The 19,018-nt window shown below is 34.4% G+C and overlaps 1 protein-coding gene across 2 annotated transcripts in view; it reads right to left on the bottom strand.

Moving 5' to 3' along the window:
• Positions 1-19,018, bottom strand: part of LOC117228575 (alpha-tubulin N-acetyltransferase) — a 33,623-nt gene that overhangs the window by 10,056 nt on the left and 4,549 nt on the right. For both annotated transcript variants that reach the window (XM_033484401.2, XM_033484402.2), the window contains exons 2-3: positions 7,316-7,465; positions 1,302-1,473 (exon numbers count right to left, since the gene is read on the bottom strand). In XM_033484401.2, coding sequence (XP_033340292.2) covers positions 1,302-1,473; positions 7,316-7,465 — 322 coding nt within the window. The remainder of the gene's footprint in view (positions 1-1,301; positions 1,474-7,315; positions 7,466-19,018) is intronic.

Genomic DNA, 19,018 nt, shown 5'->3' with positions numbered 1-19,018 from the left:
AATACATTACAGAAGGTCTGAAATTCTTTTAATCTCTCTATTGTTTTAAATGCAACCTATTCTCATGGCAAGTGTATAAAGTCCGCAGCGAACATTTCCGAGATGAAACGAACCATTAACTTGCGGTGCTCGATACGTTTATCGCCAATAAATCGGACTACGCATCCAGCTGGCTAAAAGTTTCAAATAAATCGTTGGGAGAATCGTGTGAGAATGTTTGCGAGGCATACTGGATCCACGGCACCGATCAATTCGATCCCATGCTCGTGGGAACCGCGGGAAGAAACTCACGCGTCCCTTACGCAGAAATAACCGTCCACCCGCGCACGGATTGCGAATCGTCTGGAGCGCAAACAACGTGTAATTACTTCCCGAGTAAAAGCAGAAAGGCGACGTGTGATCTTGATCTAAACTACTTCCACGGAAGCCTTGCGCAAAACCAAGTCGTTACCACGTTCCTGTTCAGCTAGTTGCGAAAGTTTCTCATTTCGCAAGCAACCGCCGGCAAACCAAATTAATCAAACGCTAAACGGACAACATTCAATTCGTTCGAAACAAGACATGGACTCCCCCCTTCTCCCCCGTTGGGTGTCCGCAACGTTTTTAATCGTTCTTTTTTTTTAGAACTAAACGATTCATTGCGATCTCTTGGAGATAAACTCAACGTTAAGAATAAAAAATACTTGTGAAAATAAAAGTGATGTAATATTTAAACTGGAAAATGGTTTAATATTTAAACTAGAAAATAGTTTAATATTTAAACTAGACAATAGTTTAATATTTAAACTAGAGTCAATGTTTTAGTATCTAAGCTAGAAAATGGTTTAGTATCTAAAATATAAAATGATTTAGTGTATAAATTAAAAAATCGTTTAGTTTTTAAAATAGAAAATTCTATTCTATTCTATTCTATTCTATTATATTCTATTGTATTCTATTCTATTATATTCTGTTCTATTATATTATATTATATTATATTCATATTATATTCTATATATTAATTTAGTAATAATAGTGTATAATTAAAAAATATGTGAAAAAATATTAAAAATATATATGAAATATATTAAAAATATATATAAAAATATATTTAAAATATATATAAAATATATTAAAAATATGTATAAAAATATATTTAAAATATATATTAAATTAAATTAAATAATATCTAAAATAGAGAATCGATTGATTACCATTCAAGCAGGCGAAGTTTCACTTCGCTATCTGCTTTCGACTGTACATTTAGGTGAAATTGACCTGAAACCGAGTCGATATGCGAGAATTCGGACTAACATACTTACAGATAGCATATACTGATACAGGATGTTTCCGAGGCCCATGCGTTGCCGGGTTTCGTGGACGTAAAAGTCCAAAATGCATCTAGGCTTCAGCTGATAATGAACTCCGGTTTCGTCGAACATGAAGAGATTCTTCGATCCGGTCTTTAGCAGGCCGACCACGCTGCCCAGTCCACTGTAAAATCGAAGAGTATAAGTTTGAAACGTCGCGCGTACGACGATGATTCATGGTTCCGGTCTATCGTCCGAGGTCCGCGTTGCTCCAATAATCACGCACGATTTTTTTGTCTGCGATCGATCTTTCAATATTATCCTTTAATTCCGCGTAAATTAGATAACCGGGTGAAACTTGATTTCGTCGGACAACCAGTGAAAATTTATCCGCGGTGCAGAAGAAGGTTCATGTTGCATTAATCGTTTGCACTCGGAGCTGTTTTAACTGTAAATATAAAATCATTTTTCTAACTTGTAGTTTTTTTTATTTCATACGACAAAATGCATTTTTATGCGGATGAAATTGACTCTTGAGACCCACGCTTCAGTTACACTCTTAACAATTTTTTAAGTCTAAACTTTGTTAACCCTTTACGCTTGAAGCCAAATTAATGGAAAATTTAATAGCTCTTCTGACCCACGGTATCTCCATTTTATGTAATTTTTTTCTTTTTTGTAAAAAGAAATGTTAAATGTATGTAATTATTACATAAATAATTAATAATAATAATAATAATAATAATAATCAATAATAATAATAATTATTATTATTATTATGTGTTAAATTTATGTAATTTATCTCCATTTTATATACAATTAAATTGAATTTTGTAACTCGTGCAACACTTATCCCTTTAACAGTTCTTTAAATATAAACAAATTTGATTAATAAAATTATTTTGAAATGTGACATAACAATTTTTAATGGCACCTTAGGATCGTCACTCGAGTGCAAAGGGTTAATATCAAAATTATCTTAAAACGTGATGTAACAAATTTTAGTTGTGTGTCAGAGTCATCGCTCGAGTGCAAAGGGTTAATATTTTGCGAAATTTTTATGACGTCGCTTTTCTACTAGACAGATCGTAAAGCGTTGTGACAAATGTGATAACACGAGTCGAAAATAATGTACCAGAGATACGATGAATTCTTCCGATATCTCGTCCGTTCTCTGCGTTTCAGCATCTCATTTTTCTCGTAAGTGCGCGAAATTCGCGGTCCAGGAATAACAATAATGTCACCGAAATAATGATAAATATAATAATACAGTAATATTATTATATAATAATAATTTAATAATAATTATTATATATAATAATGTCTCTCTAATTGACGCTCAGATTGTCCACAAAAATAGACAATTTTGGAAGAGAAGATACGATTGTTCGAGCCTTGTTGCTCGGTTTTTATGGTTATCGATTGTCAACAACTATAAAAACGAATCGTCACATTTGTAAAATAAAATCGATATTAATGACATTGAACAAAAGAACGATAATGAAAAAAAATTCTATTTCAGAGAACATCGAGGATTTGCTTGCAATAAAAGAACGTGCCTTCGAGACGATATCATAATACAGTAATGTCTCTCTAATTGACGCCTAGATTGTCCACAGAAATGGACGACAATTTGGGAAGAGGTGATACGATTATTCGAGCCTTGTAGCTCGTTTTTTATAGTCGTTGATAATTCGTAACTATAAAAACGAGATGCGAGACTCGAATAATCGTATCTCCTCTTCCCAAATTGTCCACTTCTGTACACAACCTGAGCGTCAGTAAGGGAGACATTACTGTAAAAGAAGAGAAATAATAATAAAAAAAGATGATGATGATAATAACAAATAAACATAATACAATCGTTGCATTGGACGGTTTACCAACGGGACGTTTTTCTAGCAACAAAGCGCACGCTTCGAGCTCGTTAAAAAATACTCTCGTCCGTATGCAGCGAGCGCACGCTATCTCGGCGAGCCGGTTATTTTTCTTCGAGAAAGTTATCCAAGACTTCGTAGGTAAGTATATGGTAATGCGTGAGGGTAAGGTTCGTTGAGCAGAACGGATGAGGAAGAGCTTCATACTCTGATTCGCGCGACTTTTTCGAGGTTCATGGCCGTGCGACGCCTATAATAGCCGTTATCGCGAGGCAAAAATTTCGTTGCGAGACTCGCGTATTACCGGCGCAACAAATTTGATTCCGGTGTACGCGAGTTATGCCACTAGTTTCTTGCAAATCGTTCGATTTGCTCAATCCCGCGTAAATAATCGTCGAGTAGTAATAGTATTCGCGGAATGATCGTCGAGTTGTAAAAACACGTTCACGTAACAACGCGACAGAGACGGACGTAAAAGTTTTGATGGCACATTTATTATAGTACGATATGTCAAATTAAACTTTATTTATTTATATGAAGTCTTATTATAACTTATTATAAGTCAGATTAAACTGATATTAAACACTGTTAATACTTAATTGTCCCGTTCATTTGCCAAATTCATTAACTTCGCGAAATGAAGGTTTACTTTACGATGGAATAACGAACACCGCTTTTTACTATTCCATTTCAGATATTATATGTGTACAGAGTCATTAACACTTTAATGACCGCACGTCTACGCAGTCGAACGTCGCCAGGGACCGGCAATATTTATGTAAATTCGTCAAAATAATTCGACATGTGCGAACGTACAAATAGAACAACAGCGATAACAATACATTTAATAGAACAAATTTATTATTTTTCCTTTTTGTGACCATTATTAAAGCAATCACCTACATAATTTTTCAAGCATCACACACGTGTTGTGTGAACGGCCATTAAAACAACAATTATATAAATATATTTAATATAACAAATTTAATATTTTTCCTTTTTGTGATCATTATTAAAGCAATCGCCTACATAATTTGTCAAGCATCGCACACGTGTTGTGTGAACGGCCATTAAAACAACAATGATATAAATATATTTAATATAACAAATTTATTATTTTTCCTTTGTATGATAATTATTAAAGCGATCACCTATATACATAATTTTTCAAGCATCACACACGTATTGTGTGAGCGGCCATTAAAGTGTTGAAGAACAGAAAGTAAGACATGTAACAAACAGAACAGCAAATAAACTACACATATAGAAAAGCAACGAATAGGACAAATATAAAAGCAACAAATAAGACATACATCTCGATTATTTCGTTTACAGTTAAGAACTTTCTAACGAGTTGTTCAATGGGAACAGCAATTTCTGCCGTGCACCAATAAGTCACCCCCGGTGACATAAACTAATTATTATAATAAACTAATAACAAATTAATAATTAATATAAACTAATAAACTAATAATTTCGTTTGAAAATGTCACGTAGAAAAAGAATCTTAAATTAATCTTAAATTTAAATTAATCTTAAAAGAATCTTAAATCTAAATTAATTCCGATCCCTAAGATAATTCTCCCTTGTACACAAAAATGGACAATTCGGGAGGAGAAGATTATTCGAGTCTCGCGGCACGAATTTTCAACAACTATAAAAACGAGCCGCGAGGCTCGAACAATCTTCTTTTCTCAAATTGTCCATTTTTGTGTACAAGGGAGAATTATCTCAGGGATCAGAATTAATTTAGAATTAATTATTAGGCAATTCTTAACTGTATTCTTAAGATTCTTTTTCTACGTGACATTCCCAAACGAAATTATTAATTTATTTAGTTCATATTAATCATTAGTTTATTATTATTAGTTTATTAATTTACTGTAATTGGAGCTTCAATTAATCCGGCATTAATGAATCAAGCACCCGGCGTATAAAACATAAAATACTCTAAAACAGAAGAAAGAGTTTCTCGTTCTGTAAAGAACGATTGACGAGCACAGGGGTTTGCGGAAAGCCTTGCAGTGGTAGTTACAATGGTTCGTGCAACCGGGCTTAGTCGATTGCATCGCTCGCTCGTTCGCTCTTAGCGTCACGAAGACGGCGACGACGACGACGACGACGACGAGGACGAGAACGCCGGTCGCACGAGCGTCTACTTTCAGTAATTAATAGTCGTGCATCGTTAATGACGGCGTGCGTAGATGTTTACGATCCGGCTATTATCATCTCCGATCGGCGTGGCTGCGCGCCGCGCCGCGCCGCTGCAGGAATTTTCCTCGCGCGCGAAACGGTTCCGGCGAGCGTCGATCAGAAAACACGCCGGGGCCGCCGCCGCGGCGAGACGCGATGCTTTATGAACGCGGAGGACGCGGAGCGAGAAAGGAAGCGGCCCGCTCGGGTTTCCGCAGGCGAGCGACACACCAGACACGACGTATCGATCCATCCGACCATTTTGCACGCCGCGACGGAACCCTTGTCCTGCGAAATACAGCATCCCTTTTCGCTCGCCTCGCGGGATCGCTTTCGGACGCCCGGAGTTCCGACGGATTCGAGCGCCGTGTATCAACTTGAAAATATTAACCCTTTCCGCTCGAATGGCAACTCCAGGGCGCCATTAAAGATTGTCGGTGTCACATTCGAGAATAATTTTATTAATCGAATTTGTTCATATTTGAAGAACTGTTGAATAGATAACTTGTTATATCGATCACGAAGTTCAATTTCATACCTATAAAATGCATTAGGTTATATAACATGGAAATACAGTAGGTTGCAAAAATTATATTAAATTTTGCGTTAATTTGACTTCGAGTGCACACACACAAAGGGTTAACTGGGAGCACCGGCTCCAACAATTTTCACGATATCGATCCCGTCACTTGCCGGTTATCAACCCCGAAAATTCCCACAATGTCAACGTCAGTCTATCAACTATCCGTTTGCAGAACATTTATATTTACAGTAATGTCTCCCTTACTGACGCTCAGATTGTCCACGAAATTGAACAATTTGGGAAGATACGATTGTTCGAGCCTCGCGGGTCGTTTTTATAATTGTGGACAATTTATAACTATAAAAATAAACCGCAAGGCTCGAATAATCGTATCTCCTCTTCCCAAATTGTCCATTTTTGTGCGCGATCTGAGCGCGAATTAGGGAGAAATCGCTGTACAGTAATGTCTCCCTTACTGACGCTCAGATTGTCCACTAAAATAGATAATTTAGGAAGAGGAGATACGATTATTAGAGCCTTGCGGCTCGTTTTTATAATTGTGGACAATTTATAACTATAAAAATAAACCGCAAGGCTCGAATAATCGTATCTCCTCCTCCCAAATTGTCCATTTTTGTGCGCAATCTGGGCGTCGATTAGAGAGATATTACTGTATTCACGCGTCTCTGCGTTAACTGTTATCGCCGAAAAATTACGTTTCATTTCAATTTCGAAGGAGCGAGTGGCATCTGTGTTTGGTCGATTATGTTCGAGATCTTCGCAAGTCTGTTGTAAGGTTAACGGTAAGGGTAAATAAGGGTAAATTGTAGAATATATTACAGTCCAAGGATAAATCTGATATTATAGTATAGGTAATATTCGTTTAACAGATAAATTAGCGATGTTTCATAGAATCAACGTAACCAGATAAGCAACATAATCAGATAAGTTAGTAGTATTTCCTAGAAAAAGTATGACTCGTTTAAGATTTAGCAACGTTTCTTACGAAGAAGTCGCAAGACCATTTCTTATAACTCGACTAAGAATTGGTACAAATAATTTAACCCTTTGCACTCGAGTGGTGACTCTGAAGCACCGCTAAAATTGTTGCATCACGTTCCAAGATAATATTTATATTTATATTTTATTGATATAAAAATATTGTTAAAAGTCCAACTGTTTTATGAGTCACGAGACTCAATTTCATATGCATGAAATGCACTTTGTCGTATGAAATGAAAATACTATAAGTCGGAAAAGTTAATTTAGATTTACAGTTAGAATGGCTTCGAGTGCCAAGGATTAATAGAATTTTCGACAATTTGATGGAAAGATAAAATATATAGATCGACGCTTGAACGGTCGACGTTCGCTTCGAATAACGTCCAGCAACTTAAAGTACTATTACTTTGTAGTAAAGTTTTACGACTTACGTGTTTGCTTCATTATCGACTAGCAGATAAACTATATGGTCGGTGTCCCGAAGTTTTAGGGCGCTGGTTATTGGCTTGTTCAGACCCTGGGCTCTGGCCGAGGCCTCGCCCATGTCGTCCAAGACCCTGCTCAGTTGTCTCTGACATTCGCTGAAACAGACATTTTTGACGAATTACAGACTTCTATTATTACAGCACGCTGTTTCGAATGTTACAGCGAAAGATACGCCGATGTTTCTTTATATGTTTGAAAATTAAATGCTAAATTATTTCGACTAAACTGGGAAACATAGGTTACATGTGAAAATATATCTGAAAATTGACGCATTGCACGCATGTGAATGCAAATAAATAGTTTTATTTATTATATAATAGTATAATTTATTGATATTCTAAATTGCTTTTGCAACGCTTTAGTTTGTCGAGGATGATTAAATTCTAGAAAACAATGATCTTTTTTACAAAAGTCGTCACACTGACCCGAACTTACCTTATTAAATATATGTAAAGTATATCGAGGTAAATATACATAATAAAATAATAATAATAATATATAATATAATAAAAATATTATTTATAAATGTATATTTATAAATAATATTTTTAAATAAATGAAACGACACCTACGAGCCATATTCTGCGATAAAATTTGGAGAATCTAAAGCGTTTCGAATATCTTATTTATAAGATTGTAACTGTGGTCGCGTTATTATTTATCGACATTGTCATAAATTATACGCCACGGTTAACTACGTAAATAGAACGAAGCAGTTGCTCCACTTTCGGTTCTCCTCTGTTTCCTCGTTTTTGCGCGAGTCATTCGCGTTCAACTTTTCTGTGATTCTTCTCTAAGGGAACAAAAAGTCTTGTACCTACTTGGAACCAGAAATGTTCGTTCTAAATTTTCGTTCGATTTAGATATTTCTTTGCTACGGAACGTTTCCATTAAAACACCGTTTCAAAGCTATTCATGTTATAGAATATTTTAAAAATTATTTGAATTAAATAAAATTTAGAAATTGTTTACGTTAAATGTATTTTGAAAGTTGTTTACATCAAATAAAATTTAAAAAACCATTTGCATGAAATAATATTCTAAAAATTGTTCGCATTAAATAAAATTTAAGAAACTGTTCGCATCAAACATATTCTAGAAACTGTTTATATTAAATAAAATTTAAAAACTGTTTACATTAAATGTATTTTGGAAGTTGTTTACATCAAATAAAATTTAAAAAAACCATTTGCATGAAATAATATTCTAAAAATTGTTCGCATTAAATAAAATTTAAGAAACTGTTCGCATCAAACATATTCTAGAAACTGTTTATATTAAATAAAATTTAAAAACTGTTTACATTAAATATATTTTGAAAGCTGTTTACATCAAATAAAATTTAAAAAACCATTTGCATGAAATAATATTCTAAAAACTGTTCGCATTAAATAAAATTTAAGAAACTGTTCACATCAAACATATTCTAGAAACTGTTTATATTAAATAAAACTAAAAAACTGTTTACATTAAATATATTTTGAAAGCTGTTTACATCAAATAAAATTTAAAAAACCATTTGCATGAAATATTCTAAAATCTGTTAACATTAAATACAATTTAAAAACTGTACAATTAAATACATCAATTTAACAATTTAACCGACTCGTTTGCTTGACATTTACCGTTCGAAATGGTACAACAATAAAATAAATGCTGAAAAACGAACGAATGTAGTGCGAATGTATACAATCTCAATTGTCTCGGGGAAAAAAACCTCGAAAACTATAGATACTCGAAAAGCAAGCCAAGAGTTAGAAATACCAGAGAAATCGTTTGGCAGTTGAACTTATGTACGTATCGCAATAAGAGCGACGGCGTTGAGAAGAAAAACGGAAGAAGACCTTTTGGCCAAGCAAATATTTATCGTGGCTTTCGGTCAGGAAAAACGAGCGGTCTTTTTAGCGGGGTTAAATGTTTACGATTCTTTCTCGCTCCGTGCCCTGGAGTGTTTCGCGAAACAATTACGGTCGTCACGGGGACAGGGCGCACCTTTCCTTCGAAACGCGACGATTTATAAAATCGATTACACAATCCGATTATGCTTCGTGGCTCTGAAATTAGCGTCTGAGTCAGCGCTGTGCCGCGGCGCGGCAACGGCGGCGGCGGCGGCGGTGCGGTGCGGCTCTGCGTTCTCTCGTTCCGCATACTTGGGATCGTGCGCGTTCGAATCGCGTAAAGAATCGTCTACACGTGGAGGCCTGTCAATTAACGATCAACGGGGGTACTTCAAACCGATAATCACTCTTCCTATTCCCGCGAACAACCGTAACCGGCTGCTCACCGCACAATTAGCCGCATTAATTACATTTCACGGACAGCGAAAATCGCTTACTTTGCATTTTCTTGTACTGTAATATCGATGCGTGTTCTTGAAACATTATGGCTCGGAATCAGAGGTCGGAACGATATTTTAAGGCGGACGAGAGATAAGGATTAACGATAATAAATTCGAATACATATTTATTTAGTCTACGATTTAATAGAATAAGATTTCATTCGAATGAAGATTCATTTTATAAGAAGTTATTTGTATAAGAAGTTGTTTGTTATTTGAATAATAAGTTATCTGTTATTTCAGTAAGAAGCTATTTTTTGTTTCAATAAGAAATTATTATTTATTCGAATAAGAAGCTATTTTTTACTTGAATAAGAATCTGTTTTTTATTTGAATAAGAAGTTATTTGTTATTTGAACAAGAAGTTATTTATTATTTCAGTAAGAAGTGATTTGTTATTTGGATAAGAAGTTATCTGTTATTTCAGTAAGAAGCTATTTTTTGTTTCAATAAGAAATTATTATTTATTCGAATAAGAAGCTATTTTTTACTTGAATAAGAATCTGTTTTTTATTTGAATAAGAAGTTATTTGTTATTTGAACAAGAAGTTATTTATTATTTCAGTAAGAAGTGATTTGTTATTTGAATAAGAAGTTATCTGTTATTTCAGTAAGAAGCTATTTTTTGTTTCAATAAGAAATTATTATTTATTCGAATAAGAAGCTATTTTTTACTTGAATAAGAATCTATTTTTTATATGAATAAGAAGTTATTTGTTATTTGAACAAGAAGTTATTTATAATTTCAGTAAGAAGTGATTTGTTATTTGAATAAGAAATTATTTGTTATTTTAGTAAGAAGTGATTTCTTATTTGAATAAGAAGCTATTATTTATTTGAATAAGAAGCTATTTTTTATTTGAATAAGAAGTTATTTGTTATTTGTTATTTGAACAAGAAGTTATTTATAATTTCAGTGAGAAGTGATTTGTTATTTGAATAAGAAATTATTTGTTATTTTAGTAAGAAGTGATTTCTTATTTGAATAAGAAGCTATTATTTATTTGAATAAGAAGCTATTTTTTATTCGAATAAGAAGTTATTTGTTATTTGAATTTGATTTGTTATTTGAATAAGAAGCTATTTGTTATTTTAGTAAGAAGTGATTTCTTATTTGAATAAGAAGCTATTATTTATTCGAATAAGAAGCTATTTTTTATTTGAATAAGAAGTTATTTGTTATTTGAACAAGAAGTTATTTATTATTTCAGTAAGAAGTGATTTGTTATTTGAATAAGAAGCTATTATTTATTCGAATAAGAAGCTATTTTTTATTTGAATAAGAAGTTATTTGTTATTTGAACAAGAAGTTATTTATAATTTCAGTAAGAAGTGATTTGTTATTTGAATAAGAAATTATTTGTTATTTTAGTAAGAAGTGATTTCTTATTTGAATAAGAAGCTATTATTTATTCGAATAAGAAGCTATTTTTTATTTGAATAAGAAGTTATTTGTTATTTGAACAAGAAGTTATTTATTATTTCAGTAAGAAGTGATTTGTTATTTGAATAAGAAGCTATTTGTTATTTCAGTAAGAAGCTATTTTTTGTTTCAATAAGAAGCTATTTTTTACTTGAATAAGAAAATTAGTTACAGTAGTACAGTACAGTACCGTACAGTAGTTAATTCGGAAAGCGATCGAATCGAATGAAAAGAGCTAGGATCTTAAATCGCGGTCTCTTGAATTTGATTATACTTTTTAAACTTTATCTGCTCGTTTTTATCGTAAATTGATAAAATCCGCAGTCCAATCATAACGTGTAGATATACACGTCTAATTTTCTTGGAACAAGAACACTTCAACTCGTTGTTACATTGATACCGATCAGACTGCAGTCTGAGGTCTATAGCTATGCGCGCGCGCGCACCGATTTTTCCCTCTATTTATATACACCGGCCGGTTGTGTTCATACATACGCAAACTTCACTCTATTTTTTCTCTTCCTTAGGTCGCTTCCCACTCGGAAGAATCGATCGTGGCTTAAGTTAATGTGTCGTGGGATCCGACCCAATTTCTAGAACTGGAGTCGCGCCAATGGGCCACTTTACAATGCAAATTATGATGGATAATCGCGGAGCGGCGTAATGTTTTCACGAGGCATTGAAATGACGCCGTCGATCGCCGATAAAATCGGCGCACTTCGATGCGAGAAGTTTCTTCACATGTCGCGGAGACGCGTACGTATTCCTCGTTTTCACGACATTTTCTTTGCCGGCAGAAACGCAACGTGCGACTCCGTAACGCAATGATTCGTAATTAATTAATACCGGTGTAATTGAGCATTTCAGATAAGCATTTCAAATTGATCTGTCATCGTAATAAACGTCGTATAATCCGATCGACTTCCGTCCGTCTCGATGTATGCTCCTTTAAATTATTTATTTATTGTATAGTTAATGTTAACCATTAAAATTACAGCGAAAATATCTGATCGTAATGAACCGATCTATTTGCACGGAGCTCGAACGTTTCTTGTTGGAAAAAAAACGTAAAAAAGAAGACTTGTTACATATACATATACTACCTTATATATTTTTAAATTAAGGAAATTAATAAATAATCAAAGAGGAGTGTTCTTCTGTTTACTGTTCGTTCGAGGAAGTTTTAAAAAATGTGGCCGATTGACAGAAATTTTTCAAAATTGTTATATACTACCTTATATGTATATTTTTAAATCAAGTAATTAATAAATAATCAAAGAGGAGTATTCTTCTGTTTACTGTTCGTTCGAGGAAGTGTTAAAAAATGTGACTGATTGACAGAAATTTCTCAAAACTGTTATATACTATCTTAAATATATTTAAATCAAATAATTAATAAATAATCAAAGAGGAGTATTCTTCTGTTCACTGTTCGTTCGAGAAAGCGTTAAAAAATGTGGCCGATTGACAGAAATTTTTCAAAACTATTATATACTACCTTATATGTATATTTTTAAATCAAGTAATTAATAAATAATCGAAAAGGAGTATTCTTCTGTTTACTGTTCGTTCGAGGAAGTGTTAAAAAATAAGACTGATCGACAGAAATTTTTCGTAACTCGCTCAACACTGAGGTACTAAGCCGTCGTAATTAGTCGTATTTAATACAATATATAAAAATTATTGATGCTCGCATATTTAATAATCGTGCACACAAGCTTTACATTTACGATTTCAGTTTCCGGAAGCAGAAATGGTTCTAAGGAAACGAAAAAAATGTATAAGATCATGATAAATTAATTAGCGCGATATGCGCTCCCCTTAAAAAACTAGGAAATTGCTCATGATTCATTTCAACGTTTGCGAACATAATTACCGTCAATTTGTACGCGTGTTTCGCCTAACTCTCCACAATTAAAAATCGTAGAGTTAAAATGCCACGATGAGATAAAAAAAAGCAACGAAACAAGCCAATTATATGATTACAAATTTACGATCTTATCTTATTCGATCCCGGAGATCTTTATGAATGAATGAATGAATGAATGAAAGCCCGCGATTCAGTAATTGCCTTACGGTGCCACGGTAAAGCGGTTACAGTTACGTGCCGTATCCTGCAGTTACTTGCTCTCATATTTTCCTTTATTCGATTAGCTCATGTAAGATCGAACGATCCGAACGCAATTAAATGTCGCGCGTTTATCACAAAAGCGGAAGCCGCGCGCTCCGGTCGCATATCGAACACCGCCGCTGTCGTTTTATCGTCGATATTTCAACGAGCCGCGTGTGATAGAGACCCGCCGGCATGGATTAATTAGCCGGCTTGATCCGCAGAAGGGAACCAGCACCGTCGGGGACCAATAAAAAATAAAAATACGTGCGCCGCGCCGCCGCCGGAGCAATTTCATCGGGAACAATAAAAACACGCACGGCTTCGAGTTTCACGCTGCTTTCACGAGAAAAAGGAAATCGCGCGCTTATGAATATGTATCGAAAACGTAAATCATTATGAACTGCCGGCACGGTGAAATCATACCGCATTCGTTTTCTAAAACGATCGCGCACCGCTGCGAAAATCGCTCTCGATGATCTTCCCCGAGCTCCGAAAAGGCCGCCGGTACGCTCGAAATTGCTGCGCGAACTCTCCGCGAAAATGCTGTTTTGCAAGAATTCCGTGCTCTTCCTTTCTTTTTTTACGAATCGTAATGTCTCTCTAATTGACGCTCAGATTGACCGTAAAAGTGGACAAATTGGGAAGAGGAGATACGATTATTCGGGCCTTGCGGTTTATTTTTACAGTTACGAATTGTCCACAATTATAAAAACGACCCGCAAGGCTCGAATAATCGTATCTCCTCTTCCTAAATTATCTATTTTAGTGGACAATCTGAGCGTCAGTAAGGGAGACATTATTGTACAGCGATTTCTCCCTAATTCGCGCTCAGATCGCGCACAAAAATGGACAATTTGGGAGGAGGAGATACGATTATTCGAACCTTGCGGTTTATTTTTGTAGTTACGAATTGTCCACAATTATAAAAACGAGCCGAAAGGCTCGAATAATCGTATCTCCTCTTCCTAAATTATCTATTTTAGTGGACAATCTGAGCGTCAGTAAGGGAGACATTATTGTACAGCGATTTCTCCCTAATTCGCGCTCAGATCGCGCACAAAAATGGACAATTTGGGAAGAGGAGATACGATTATTCGAGCCTTGCGGTTTATTTTTATAGTTACAAATTGTCCACAATTATAAAAACGACCCGCAAGGCTCGAATAATCGTATCTCCTCTTCCTAAATTATCTATTTTAGTGGACAATCTAAGCGTCAGTAAGGGAGACATTACTGTACAGCGATTTCTCCTTAATTCGCGCTCAGATCGCGCACAAAAATGGACAATTTGGGAGGAGGAGATACGATTATTCGAACCTTGCGGTTTATTTTTGTAGTTACGAATTGTCCACAATTATAAAAGCGAGCCGAAAGGCTCGAATAATTCATTTAATAATTTAGTGGACAATCTGAGCGTCAGTAAGGGAGACATTACTGTATGTATTTTGCACTGTTCTAAAATTCTCTCGGCCGTTTTTCTCGGTATTGAAATACAGTAAATTCTCCCTAATTGACGCTCGGATTGTACACAAAAAAATGGACAATTTGGGAAAAGGAGATAACATTATTCGAACTCCGCGGTCGAGTCGACTGTCGACAACTATAAAATCGAACCGCGGAGTTCGAATATATATAGTTTATACTATATATATTATATATTATATATTATATATTATATATTATATATTATATATTATATATTATATATTATATATTATATATTATATATTATATATTATATATTATAGATATAGTTTACATTCATAGTATAATATAGTTATTAACAGTCGAAAACTATAAAAACGAGCCGCAGGGTTCGAATGGATCATATCTCCTCTTCCCAAATTGTCCATTTTTGTGCACAATCTAAGCGTCACTTAGGAAGAATTTGCTGTAGTTATATCGGAAATAGAAAATTTGATATTACTATATAAAAGATTTTATACAATAAATTTTATCTAATAATTTTACATAATAAAACCACCATCGTTATTGGATAAGAACGTGAATACAATTCCATTGAAATTGTTATGGCGAAATGCGATTCATGTTGCTGATAGAATAACAGTGAGAGTAATTAATTCAGTGTCGACGTATAGCGTATGCAAATTGTTCGAAATCTTATCGTAATTTATGGAAATATGATTGATTTTAAAGAGGTCACCGCTGGAATTCGTTCAATCTGTTAGACTGTTACATTTCATTGATCCATTACTAACTTGCAGGACAAAAACAATTTTAAAAACCCTGCCAAACATTATTAACCCTTTGCACTCGAAGCCACTTTAACTATAAATCTAAATTAATTTTTCTGACTTATGGTACTTCCATTTTATAGGGCAAAGTGCATTTTATGCATACGAAATTTATAGTCTTGCGACTTGTACAACTAGTTAGACTTTTAACCATTTTTTTACGTCTAGACTTTTATAATATAAAAATTATCTTGGAATGTGATGTAACAATTTTTTAATGGTGCCTCAGAGTCACCACTCGAGTGAAAAGGGTTAATACATAAAATAGGAAATAACCGTGTATACTATAAATATAAAATATCGGTAATTTAGCTGTAAACATTAAATGAAGCAAAACTAATTGTAATCATTGGAGAGCGAAAGGAGCTGATTATAAATAATCGTTTTACATTTTCGAGACATCTTCATTCTGACAGAAATTGTCTCTCGTTCGACTGTAATATGCAGAATGATTATAACGTTCTGCACGGAATTATTCTGATAGAATTGTATCATGGTCGACTATATACATATAGTAAAATGTGGATCGTCGCGTTAGGCTTAATAATTTCCTTTGCAGTATTCATAGGCATCTATTGCTTTGCTGACATAACATGCTTTGCTCTAACAATATAACCGAGATGTAAATTGGCTCGATCAGGCATGAGGGGGAGACTGCTACCCCTGTACCATGTGGCGGTACAGTCAGGTACAAAATTTGCAAGTAGAGTAAACGGTACTTGTAAAACCCATAATTCGCCTCCATGGAGACAATACTTAACGATAATATTTAACATCTCAAAAGTTTATTTGCGTACAATTTTTGTCGAACCTTTCATTCATTTCTACCTTCACTTTCATTCGATTTTGTTCAAGCCCCCGGCGGACAATTTTCACGAGCACACAATTCTTGCTGTTTATGATCATTGTCAACTTTATTCATAAATTTTGATAACATATTTTTGAAGACTCTCTTTTTTGACTTATTTAATCTTTCCGTTGTTGCTAGGTGTAACAGTAATTTATTTCATTTAATTGCTACAAATTTATCAATTGGATAACGATTCAGAATTTTGATTTCATTTAAATTGAATAGAATAGAATTGAATAGAATTGAATTGAATAGAATTGAATAGAATTGAATAGAATTGAATAGAATTGAATAGAATAGAATTGAATAGAATAGAATTGAATAGAATAGAATTGAATAGAATTGAATAGAATTGAATAGAATAGAATTGAATAGAATAGAATTGAATAGAATTGAATAGAATTGAATAGAATTGAATAGCATTGAATAGAATTGAATAGAATTGAATAGAATTGAATAGAATTGAATAGAATTGAATAGAATTGAATAGAATTGAATAGAATTGAATAGAATTGAATAGAATTGAATAGAATTGAATAGAATTGAATAGAATTGAATAGAATTGAATAGAATTGAATAGAATTGAATAGAATTGAATAGAATTGAATAGAATTGAATAGAATTGAATAGAATTGAATAGAATTGAATAGAATTGAATAGAATTGAATAGAATTGAATATGATTGAATAGAATTGAATTGAATAGAATTGAATAGAATTGAATTGAATTAAGAGACTCTTTTATCCGAATTTCTATTTCCTAAATAATAATTATTAAACTCATATAGCGTGAAACGTATAGTACAAAGGAACAAGTAAACGGATTTGAATATTCTACGAATAAGAACATTTGTTATCGAAATTTCGTGCTGATAACAAAAGAAACGGTATTTTTTTCTCAATAAATATGTTACTTATCATACTGCGCGAGCACAGTAAAACAATGTTGGAAATTCCGGAAAGTAATCTTTCGCGATGTGTGTTCTTTTTTCGTTACTTCGTTATCGACGCTATAGAATGTATGTACTGGTTACAATAGACGGCAGACGCACGATGAGAGATTGTTAGATTTATCGTTTCGATCTCGAGCAACAGAATAAAACGAATAACCGCGGCAGAATTTCATCACAGGCTTCCGTAAGCGTTACGAGTCATCGCTGAAGAATTTACGAACGTTTAGACGGTGCTCGTTCTTTCCACCTTGTGAAATAATACTATGACGTGAAAAAGGTCAATGACGCGTAATTGTACGAAACGGCCTCGAGTGGAGATCAAAATGCGCAACGATATTTCCCTGAAATCCCGCTTTTATCGAATCGATCTACGAAAGGATCAATTTGAAGTGCAAAAGGTGAATTATCATTTACGAACGAATTGATTTCGATCGAAAAACAAGAAACAAAGATGATCTCGTTTTATCGGGGAAATTATTAAGACTGAGTTCACGGAGCACTAAAAAGCAATCATTCTATATTCTTTTACAAAAATAACAAGCTTATACACGGTGCCCTAAAATTATTGTACAAGCGGAAAATGAGGGTTTCCTGAGAACATTTGGAGAAACTTTTTCCTTAGCGAAAATTCAATCCGCGGCTTCGTTTACGAGTTATTAACGAAAAACGGTGACCAATGAGAGGCGAGCTCGGCTGGCGTGAGGCGGAACTGGGATTCGCGCGCTCATTGGCTGGGCCGCCGGTGACCAATGAGAGGCGAGCTCGGCCCGCGAGGCGGCCAAACCAATGAACGGAACTGGAATTAGACCGCTCGTTGGTTCAGTCGCCTCGCGGGCCGAGCTCGCCTCTCATTGGACACCGTTTTTCGCTAATAACTCGCAAACGAAGCCGCGGACTGCATTTTCGCTAAGGAGAAAGTTACTTCAAATGACCTCAGGAACCTTTCATTTCTCGCTTGTACAATAATTTTTGGACATCCTGTGTTTCTTCAGATTTTTAACCATTTTTATGATGATGTATGTCAAACGAAACCAATTTATTGAATAAATTCTTCACAAATGTGTTTCTGCTAATTATTCACAATAGTATTAAATCACAGAATGATTTCGCGTCACTTCAACGCGTTCCGTAAACCTTGTTTTCAACGACGAAGCGCTAATCAACGTCAGTTACGAAAGAAATCGTACCGCAAGAGGTTCACGACAAAGGAGCGAATGCGAAGATACAGTCGTCGAACACCGTATTTGGAAGTCGAGTCGTGTAGTAATCAAGTTTACGGTTTTCGGGATAGAACCTTGATTTACGGCCAGATTAGAACACGAAATCGTGGTGTTTTCGTCGATGTTTTCCGAGTGCGAGGTGCCTAATCCGGTCGTAAATCAAACTCGTTGTCCAGAAAACCGGGGCGAACATAATTACTTCATGGCTCTATACACGCTAAGTATAGTCATGGACACGGTGTTACGAAGAGTTGTAAAACCTTTCTGGCCACAACGTAAATTATTATAGTCGGGACAATGGATTTCGATTTGAATTTGATGTGGGTGAAATTTGTCTCTGAAAAAGTCCGTCTTCGAGTCACGAAAAAGTAATTATAGTTAATTTTTAATGTAAAATTTAACTATAATGAATTTTCATTGGAAAATTCAATCGTAGTGGATTTTTATTATAAAATCTAATTACAATAAATTTTCATTATAAAATTAAATTACGATGA

Source organism: Megalopta genalis, chromosome 1 (genome assembly GCF_051020955.1).
Source record: "Megalopta genalis isolate 19385.01 chromosome 1, iyMegGena1_principal, whole genome shotgun sequence".
Taxonomy (NCBI): domain Eukaryota; kingdom Metazoa; phylum Arthropoda; class Insecta; order Hymenoptera; family Halictidae; genus Megalopta; species Megalopta genalis.
Note: the sequence above shows the minus strand (reverse complement) of the source record. Positions and strands in the feature narration are given on the sequence as shown.